General features: G+C 48.4%; 1 protein-coding gene across 3 annotated transcripts in view; it reads right to left on the reverse strand.

The window, feature by feature from the left end:
• Positions 1-9,953, reverse strand: part of CHKA (choline kinase alpha) — a 49,666-nt gene extending 39,713 nt beyond the window's left edge. The window contains exon 1 of one of the 3 annotated variants that reach the window (XM_036259393.1): positions 9,373-9,953. In XM_036259393.1, coding sequence (XP_036115286.1) covers positions 9,373-9,713 — 341 coding nt within the window. In that variant the 5' untranslated portion in view covers positions 9,714-9,953. The remainder of the gene's footprint in view (positions 1-9,372) is intronic. The other 2 variants (XM_036259396.1, XM_036259395.1) reach the window with 2 other exon arrangements.
• Positions 9,954-10,677: the final 724 nt, after the last annotated feature.

Consider the following 10,677-nt stretch of genomic DNA (forward strand, 5'->3'; position numbering starts at 1 on the left):
AATGCAGGTGTATGGCTCCAAGGCCTTGTGTTTAACTCTGATGACATGAGACACACGAGACAAAGCAGCATCATGTGCCATGCTAAACAAAGTAGTAAGTGCTGTGGGCGCCTAGAGCCTTACATCAAGACTAGTCTGGCCCGGGCGGTGTGGCTCCATGGTTGAGCATCGACCCATGCACCAAGAGGTCGCTGGTTCGATTCCCCGTCAGGGCACAATACCTGGGTTGTATGCCAAATCCCCAGTGGGGGGCATGCAGGAAGCGGCCAATCGATGTTCTCTCTCATCAACGTTTCTATCTCTCTCTTCCTCTCCCTTCCTCTCTCACGGAAAATCAATAAAAGAAAAAAAATTTTTTTAAAGACTAGTCTGGCCCTGGTCAGTTTGGCTCAGTGGTTAAAGCGTCAGCCTGTGGTTTGGAGAGATCCAGGTTCGGTTCCCGCTAAGGGCGTGTACCTCGGTTGCAGTTTGTCCCCGGCCCTGGTCGGGTTGTGCGAGTGGCAGCCACTCAATGTGTCCCTTTCACGTCGATGTTTCTCTCTTTTTCTCTTCCTCTCTCTCCCTCCCACTCTATCTGAACAAAAAATGAGAAAATGTCCTCAGGTGAGAATAAAGGAAAAAAAAAAAAAAAAAGACTAGTCGGTACAAACTTGTACAAAACAAATGTCTACATCTCCTATGACTGCTGCAACATATGACTAAAACCTTACAGCTCAAAACAGCCGATTTTGCCCTGCCCAGGTGGTCAATGGTTGAGCATCACCCCATGCACCAGAGATCGCCAGTTTGATTCCCATCAGGGCACATGCCCAGGTTGCAGGCTTGATCTCCAGTAGGAGACTTGCAGGAGGCAGCCAATCTATGCTTCTCTCTCTTCCCTTCCTCTCTCTAAAAATCAATAAAAAATATTTTTACGGGCAGGAGGAGGGTCAATGGGAGAATGAAAGGGGGACATCTATAATACTTTCAATAATAAAGATTAAAAAAATCTTTTTAAAAAACAGCAAATTTATTATCTTTTCATTCTGGAGTTCAAAGATCTGAAAAGAGGTCTTATGGGGCTAAAATCAAGGTGTCAGCAGAGATGCACATCAAAAGTATACACCATATACCAGGAAATATACAAAACTGACACCAGATTCTGATTGCGCTAATGAATTTCAAAGGACAGGGGTTCCGAAGGGGAATGAGGAGTTGGTATTGAATGGACAAATTTTGGTGAAACGTTCTTGAGATGGAGGTGATGGTGGCACAACAATGTAGAACATACTTAATGCCACTGAATTGGACAATTATAAATGGTTAAAGTGGTAAATTTTATTATGTGTATGTTTTACTGCAATTAACAAAAAGGAATGAAGCACTGATACAAGCTACAACATGGATGATCCTCAAAAACATTATGCTAAGTGGAAGAAGCCAGTCACACACACACACACAAACACATACATTCCATTCATAAGAATGTCCTGAACAAGGAAGTCAATAAAGACAGAAGTTAGATTAGCGAGTGCCTAGGGCCAGGGAGGCAGGAGGCTAAAAAGGGCACAGGGTTTCTCTCTGAGATGAGGAAAAGGTTCTAAAATGTCTGTGGTGATGGTTCCATGTATCTGTAGATATTCTAAAAACCACTAAATCGTACACTTTAAATGGATGAATTGTGATATGTGAACAATATCTCAATAAAGCTGTTTGTTTTTTAATAAGAAAATTGACTCTTTTTCCTATGTAATAATATTTCTTAAGCAATTAAAAAACCTAAATGTACTTCCATGGAAACAAAGTGTCCCAGACGCAATTAAAAGTCATATTTAAGATTTTTTTCAGAAGCATAAAGAAAAAACAATCACGAGTACCTGGGACCCCCTCAAGAGTAAGGACCTATTTTCCCCAAGGGCAACTTAGTTGGGTACCCCAGTTAAGGAGGAACAGAAAGACAAGAGAACCCCAGGTCTGGTCTCCCCATCTCCTAGCCCCCTGAACAAGCAGCAAAGCAGATGAAAAGTACAAAGACCCTTCACCTTTCTTTTCAACTCGGGGCAGTGCCTCATGTGCACAGCTTATCAGAATTGCCCTGCCACGTCCAGTCACAGCCAACAAGGGCTCTGGCTCCCAGGCAACAGGACAAGCATTAGTTAAAAGCCCTAGTTCTCCTTCCTGTCACATCCTCTTGAAAGCTCAGTCCACAGGGAGAGCAAACAGATGAACTACTGTTCTAAGTTGTGTAACTTCATTCAAAGTTGATCCTTGTACTCCTAAAGAAGGAAGGAAGGCTGGCCAAGCTTGGCCAGAAACAGGCCCACAACCTGGAAATCCTTCTCTTATATTATCTGTAGCCTCTGTTGCTCAATAGGCTTTAGTGAGAGGAAGTAAACTGTCAACTATGTTTTAGTGACAATCAAAATAAAAGGTCACTGTCATGGATGACCAAACTGCGAAAAACCATCTAGAAGTAAGCCAGTTACAAATGAGCTAAATAATATGAGTAGGAACAAGGAGATACGTTAGGAAAATATGCCACAGAAATTACAGCAAAAAATCCAGCAGCCCAATTTATGGCAGAATTTGTCAACAATATCTGCCCAAGGCCCTGGCCAGGTAGTTCAACTGGTTCAAGTAACATCCTGTTATGCCAAGGTTGCAGGTTCCATGCCCAGTCAAGGCACATACAGGAATCAACCAATGAATGCACAAATAAGTGGAGCAACAAATCGATGTTTCTCTCTCTCTCTCTCAAATTAATTTTAAGTAAAAGAATATCTTGCCCTGCACAGTGTGGCTTTAGTGGTTAGAGTGCTGGCCCTCACACCAAAGGGTCTCAGGCTCCTTTGCCAGTCAAGGGCATATACCTGGGATGCAGGTTTGACCCCTGGCCCGAGTCAGGCATGTGTGGGAGGCAACCAATTGATGAGACACATCGATGCCCCCCCACACACTCTCTCTAAACATCAATGGAAAAAATATCCTCAGGTGAGGATGAACAACAACAAAAAAGAATATCCGCCCACGTTGAACCCCAGGAACTATTAAGGATTTAAAAGAAGTTTGAAACTACAAACTTTATCATCTGGCAGGACAGTTTTACAACCGACATACATGTCAAAATTAAATTTAGGCCCTGGCTGGTTTGGCTCACTGGTTAGAGCGTCAGCCTGCAGACCTGAGAGTCCTGGGTTCAGTTCCTACTAAGGGCGTGTACCTTGGTTGCAGCTTGTCCCTGGCCCGGTTGGTGTCGTGTGGGTGGCAACCAGTCAATGTGTCTCTCACATCGATGTTACTCTCTCTTCCTCCCTCTCTCCCTCCCACTCTATCTAAATGCAAAAATGTCGAATGAGGATTTAAAAAAAAAAAATTTAGGAGGCACAACATATTCATGGAAGCAAATAACATGAAAATAATACACTCACTTCACATTCAACACGTATAAGCAACAGATGGCAGGTTGGAAACTGAAGAGCAGAGTCACTGCTGGGAATTCTAACCAGTGCCCTCCAGACCTAGCTGAGTGCATATCACTACCCCCAGCCTGCTTCCTTCATACACTGTTAATCAGATACGAAAATCATCATTTCCATTTCTCTTGATATACGGGAAGTCAAGAACTAACTTACACCCTGGCCGGGTGGCTCAGTTAGAACATCCTCCCATACACTAAACGGTTGAGGGTTCAATCCCCGGTCTGTCTCTCCTCCCACTCCCCTCTCTCTAAACATCAATGCACATGTCAGCGGGTGTGGGTTTAAAAAAAAAAAAAAGAATAAGAAAAAGGAAAATTTTCAGTAAGTTGCACTCCACTTAAATTGAAACCTAACTGCAAATTTCCTTCTTCTGGTTACACAACAGATAATATTCTGCATACTTTTTATGTCTAGGCCTTCTCTTCCGCCCTGAATTTCCTGATCTAGTCCTTTAAAAAGCCAAAATGTTTTTATTACCAATCTATAATAAGAACAACAAATCTGCCCTGGCCAGCTTTGCTCAGTGGTTAGAGCGTCAGTCCACAGACCAAAGAGTCGAGGGTTTGATTCCAGTCAAGGGCACGTACCTTGGTTGCAGTTTGTCCCCGGCCCTGCTTGGGTCGTGCAGGTGGCAACCACTCAATGTGTCCCTTTCACGTCGATGTTTCTCTCTCTCTCTCTTCTTCTCTCTCCCTCCCCCTCTATCTGAACAAAAAATGAAAAAATGTCCTTGGGTGAGGTTAAAAAAAAAAAAAGAACAGCCCTGGCCGGTTTGGCTCAGCGGTTAGAGCGTCGGCCTGCGGTCCGGAGAGACCCGGGTTCGGTTCCCGCTGGGGGAGCGTACCTCGGTTGCAGTTTGTCCCCGGCCCTGGTCGGTCGTGCGGGTGGCAGCCACTCGATGTGTCCCTTTCACATCGATGTTTCTCTCTCTCTCTCTGTTCCTCTCTCTCCCTCCCACTCTATCTGAACAAAATATAAATAAATAAATAAATAAATAAATAAATGAACAAATTTGTTTCTTGGTGACTTTTCCATCCTTCAACTTCAGAGAAAGTTCTGGATCTAGCAAACATGACTGTTTTCTTCCCCTATTTGTCTTTCTCGACATTAACTACACTGTCCAGAGCCTGCAGCACAGCCCTTTCCAACAGAAGTCCACTATCCCAGCAACTATCTTATTAAAACCTCAGTGGGGAATTTACACGTCACCTACACCCAGGGCAAACCCATAAAACCCCCAAATAATCAAGGTTAAAAATTAATCAAGTTCCTCTTAATTTCCTACTAGGTCACTACAAGTCAAACAGATCATTCTAACATTCAGCATACAGTACAATTAATACCCAAACCTAATGACAGTGGAAACAGGCATTTTCCCACGGAGACGAACAAGGAATACCCTTCACTTCAGAGACCCAGGAGCTCGCTGTATTTCACCTGGGAGCCAGAGGTGGCAGGAGTGCTCCCCCTGGAAACATTACAAGAGAAACCAAGTGTAATGTGAGGAAGCAAAAAGATGGTGGCTGTGGCTGGAAAACAAAACAAAACAAAACGCTCCTGCCACCTCCCCTCTTCCTAATGTTCAGTCCTTCGGGATGGAACAGCGTGGTCCTGAAACTCATCCTTCCTCACAACCACAGTGCCATTGGGCAAGATGTCCTTTTGGTTTCATAGCCCCTACAGAGCAAACAAAGGCCACTTCACAAACCCCTCCAGCTAGTCACCCGCCTTTCCAGAAGCACTTGATACTACCATGGGGTGTGGGCTATGAAAACTATGACTTTGGTTGCCCTGAAAAGTTCACGTCGATTGTACATATACTCCATGTGTAAAAGGAAGTCAAATCCGAGTCGATGTCATCCAAACCTGCTCGGCCCCAGGAAAAGCGGAATAGTCTAGTAGATGTAATTTAGTCCAGCTGTATCACGTGACCCACTCCCCCCAGCAGCAGGGAGCTGGCACACACAGGACAGATCTTGAGCGCTTGTGCACTTGTGAATGTCACATCCTAGGCTTCCAGTGCTCAGTTTGTGATAGGAGGCAGTTGGTAGTTTTGCTGAAGAACAAGTTCTAACTACAAGTCACACGGGAAATGCACAGGAGCACCCCTGAGCGGGTGCAGCAGGTCTCTACCTCCAGGAGAGGCTTCCATGTTGGCAACTCTCTCACAGAGAATCATTTTTCAAGTTCTGGAGTCAGCTCACTTTTCCACATAGTGGTTTATTGCTAAAATCTTTTTATTTTAGTAGCATGTATTTAAATAGCTTTACGAATGGCCTGCACCACCCTTCATTTGTAGACTCAGCAGGTCTTACAGAGGTTATGTAATTTGTTTTATTCTACAGCATTCTCAGCAAGAAATATCCATGCTACAGTGATACAACAGTGGAGAGTCCATGGTCTTAAAATACATCTCTATATTTTTTCCAATTAAAAAAATTTTTTTTCTTTATTGATTTTAGAGAGAGGAAGGGAGAGGGAGAGAGAGAGATAAGAAACATCGATGTGAGAGAACATCGACTGGCTGCCTCCTGCATGCCCCTGGACTGGGGACTTGGCCCACAACCTGGGCATGTGCTCTGACTGGAAATCGAACCAGGGACCTCTTGGTGCATGGGTTGATGCTCAACCACTGAGCCACACTGGCCGGGCTCATCTTAACCACTTTTAAGTGTACAGTTAAGTATATTCACATTTTTGTGCAACTATCACCACCATCCATCTCCATAACACTTTTTTATCATGTAAAACTAAACACTAACTTCCCGTGCTCCCCTCCCTCAGCCCTTGGCAATCACTAGTCTACTTTGTTTCCATGAATCTGACTACTCTAGGGACCTCACAGAAGTCAATACAATATTTGTCCTTTGTGCCTGGTTCATTATACTTAGCATAATATCCTCAAGGTTCATCTATGCTGTAGCAGTTCTCAGAATATCCTTTTTTAAGGCTGAATAATATTCCACTGTATGTAAATATCACACGTGCTTATCCATTCATCCATCAAAACCATATACATATATATATACACACACACACACATTATATATATATATATATATATATATATATATATATATAGTTAATCCTCACCCCGAGGATATTTTTCCATTGATTTTTAGATAGAGTGGCAGGGAGGGAGAGACACAGATGTAAGAGATTCGCATGGATTGGTTGCCTCCCACACAACCCTCCCCAAGGCCAGGGATGGAACCTACAACCCAGGTAGGTGCCCTTGACCAGGAATCAAACCGGAGACCCTTCGGTGCGTGGGCTGGCACTCTAACTGCTGAGCCAAACTGGCCAGGGCACATCTACATATTTTTAATCATTTGGGAAAGAATTCATATCTAGGTGAGTCACCTCAATGCTAAATGATTAACCCAAGAAGCCACCTGCTCCAGAGAACCCTTTAAGACAAAGATTTTCATCTGCTAAATTATCTGGTCTGCACCTAGCCAACTATATTTTCCTGAAAAACAAAAAAGGCACTGAAACCACTGCAAACTGTCCACAAGTAACAGGCACTAAATCCAGCACACACAGGACGAAGGCTCCCAAAAGCATCATCTAAAAGTCAAAATGACTAGAGAAAGAAAACAAAATTTACAACACAAACAGTGTCTCAACAGAAAAACAATCCTCAAGTCCAAAGGACTGGCTACATAGAAAAGAGACGGCAGCACGATACCAAAAAAGCTACTGAATTTAGAGCGCAAATGAAAGAAAAACTAAAAAGGATATTTGGAAAATTTCTTCTAATCGTCTACAACTCAACTTGAAACAACAAGAGCGCAGGTGAAATAAAAAATACTTCAGTAAAATGACAGCATCCATATGTAGTGATCAGGAACAGGTGCCTTAACCCCAAGCCTAGAGGTTTAGTTAAAAGCCTTTGCTGGCTCTGCAGACAGCTGCATGGCCTTGAGCAAGTTACTTAGTGCCTCTAAGCCTGTTTTCTCACCCTAATATAATGTATCTAACAGGGTTTATGTGATGATTACAGGAGAGAATGTCAGCTGAACATCACTAGGCCAATCAAAAAGCAAAGGCTAACCTTTAAGAGTATGGCCAGGTGGATGAAAGAGGAAAGCTCAATCTTCAGTCCTCCACTCCAGGGTTGTTCAACCTCCGCGATGTGACATTTGGGGTCCAATCATTCGTTGTCAGGGGAAGAGGAGGGGCTGTCCTGTGCACTGGAGAATGTATAGCAGTTTCCCTGCACTCTGCCCACTAGATGCCAGTAGCACCACCACCACCACCAAATCCTGACAACCAAAAATGTGTCCAGACATTACCAAACATCTCTCAGAAAGTGTTCCTAAAATACCTATTTCGAGCCACTATCATTGGCATCCTTGGAACACAGCATGCTTTTCTGCCTACTCTTCCCACCTGAAAGGTCCTTCACCTTTCTGACTTCAGGGATGCTCCCATTTTCTCCACAAAGTGCTCCACGTCCCTTCTAGCCCACACAGACCTCCCAGGCCTTTATGCTTTTTTAACTGTTTCATCATCAACCCCAGGCTACTATGATACTCCACAAAAGGAGTACCAGGCACAGTGAAATGTGTAAGTACGTTATGAAAGATACAGAGATTACAAAACAGATTCAAGGAAAGCTACAGACCAGGCCTGTCCTAGGGCAGTACAAGGTTCCCTGCCAGCCGTGGAGGAGAACATGGGCATCAGTGTCAGAGCTGGACAAACCAAGGGACCAGACTGGAAAAAAAATTAAAAAGGGAGCGGGGGTGGAACACTCCTGGAACTAACAAGCAATTACAGCAAGGTTATAGGATACGAGGTTTACTATGTAAAAGTCAACTGCTTTCCTACATACCAGCAATGAACAGGCGGAAAGCGAAATGAACACAATTCAGGGATTATCTACACACCTTGGGCTCTCTTTCCTCGCCTTTCCCCTTACTGCTGGGGAGCGTATCTGCAAGGGGCCAGGGGTGCCAAAAGGAAGTGAAGCTCAGTTCATTCTGCTGCATTTGCAGCTCTGGTGAAAGGCTGGGCACAGAAAAGGAATCAAATGACTAAAAGTGAATTTGGGGAGTATCGGGGACAGCCAGCCAGTTGCTAGATACTGCCCTCAACCTGGTCAGCCACGTACAAGGAAATTCGCAGACAGAGACAACCCGGTTTTAAAGGTCCAAACAGGAGGCGGCACAGGAAATGTTAAAAGGTTATCTCCTGGGGACAGAGGGGAGACAAAAATCAAGGGGGTCTTTATGTTTTCCTGTTAAGTGTGAATATGTACACACACATTTAGGGTTAAATGGGTGATGAAAAACTTTTAACCTTAAAATAAAGGGCAAATAAAAAAAAAATGCTTTCTACTTTACCCCTGGTTATCTTTGGAGCCACACCTCCTAACTTTGGTTAGTAACACACCTAACAGGTTTGAACAGGGTTAGTGGGGAACGAGCAAACGTTACCCCGTTGGCCACTAACAAATGACTCTTTCAAGGGGGGGGGGGGCGGGGGGGGCAACCGTAGGCTCGAGGGGTAGAAGTGCAAGTTTCCAGGTGACCGATTTAAGGCCGGCCAGACCGTCCCTCCTTCATTTGAGACCCTAAACCGCAAAGGAACTTCCTAGACATATTTTAAGCTTCTGGACAAAACGTACTTTGTGATCGAACGGCATTGTTCTCCTTAGAAGAGACCTGTTTTCCGACGAAACCGAATTTTTATTATTGGAGGGGGGCTTTCTTTGGGGGGGAGGGGGGTTCAAAGGCCTGTCTCTTGGAAGGTCTTGGGCGGCCTTGGGGCCTGTTTCGCGGGATCTGGCTTGGATTTCACAAGCCTTCGAAAGGTGGCTTCTCCCAGCCCCGCGCCCCCGCCCGGCCAGCGTCACCTGACCCGCGAGCGGCCGGCCACGTCCAGCCCCCGCCCGCCAGCCACCGACCTGATGACACTGATGTGAAACTGGTCCTCGCGAAGGCCCCGCCAGGCGCCGGGCAGGAACTCCTTGCACCACAGATAGGCCCTGCGCCGCGTCCGGGGCTCGGGCTGCTCGGCGGCCGGCGGCGGCGGCGGCGGCGGCGGCAACGGCAGCGGCGGCGGCGGCGGCGGGGGCAGCGCCAGCGGCGGCTGCCGGCCGCCCAGATGCTTGGGCTCGAGGTCGCTGGCGGCGTCGCGCTGCTGCCCCACTCCGGGGGCCGGGGCTGCGCTGCCGCTGCCGCAGCTCAGCAGCAGCCCGAGCGGCGAGGGCTCCGCCTCGCCCCCAGTGCAGAACTTGGTTTTCATGCCAGGCGGGCGGCCGAGGACGCGCGGGCGGCCGAGGCGCGAGAAGGCGCCGCTCCGGGTCTGGCCCGGCGCAGAGGCCGCTCGCCGGCTCGCAGAAGGGCCGGCCCGGGGGCGGGGGCGGCGGCGGCGGTTGAGGGAGCGCCGGGTGGGCACCGGTAGGCGGCGGCGGCGGCGGAGTGGAGACCGCGGGCGGCGTGTGGCGGCGGCGGCGTTCTGTTGGCCGCTCTCGCCGCAGCGCTCGCTCCTATACCGCCGCCGCCGCACGAGGAGCGCCGCCCGCGTCACTGCCCGCCCTCGAGCTCCCCGCTGATTGGCCGCCGGCCGCCGGCCCGGCGCGTCACAACCGCCACCGCCCTTGACACGCCGCCTTCCCATTGGCTGCGGCGCCGCCCCCGCCTGGGGGCGCTACAGCCGCGGGGGCGGGGCTGGGGCGGGGCTGGGGCGGGGCGTCGAGCCCGCGGCGAGGTTCTTGGTGTTGGAGAGAAGTGGGCAAGGCCCTGGGGCACCCCGGGGGAGGGCCGGGCTGGGGTAGGGGATGGGGGGTGGGGGTGACCCCTGAGCCTGGGGTTCGGACTCCGGGCTTGGCTTTGGGGGCCGAAATTTTCCGTGGACCCCCCGCAGAACCCCAGGACATTAGAGGTCGGGGCCTGGCGCGGGGCAGGCATGAAGCTGATGCCGGGAGGCTGGCTCCTCTTTCCGCGTGACCTTGGGAACAGGCACCTCGGTCTGCGGCTCCGTGGGTGTATTTTTTAAAACGTTTCCCGGAGTCGGCTCAGCGCTTTGCGAGGCGTGGCCACGCCCCTTCCAAACTGGAGCGCTGATTGTCCCCTGCTCGGAAACCGAGGCCCTACAGGGGGGAGAGGGGACTGGTTCCAGGCCGCGCGGCCAGCGCAGCCCTCCGAGGCCTCCCGCAGCCTGCTTCCCTACCCGTGGTGCTGAGGATGCCGGGGCCTAGATGCTCGGG

The sequence above is a fragment of the Molossus molossus genome, unplaced genomic scaffold, assembly GCF_014108415.1.
Source record: "Molossus molossus isolate mMolMol1 unplaced genomic scaffold, mMolMol1.p scaffold_m16_p_13, whole genome shotgun sequence".
NCBI classification, from domain to species: Eukaryota; Metazoa; Chordata; class Mammalia; order Chiroptera; family Molossidae; genus Molossus; species Molossus molossus.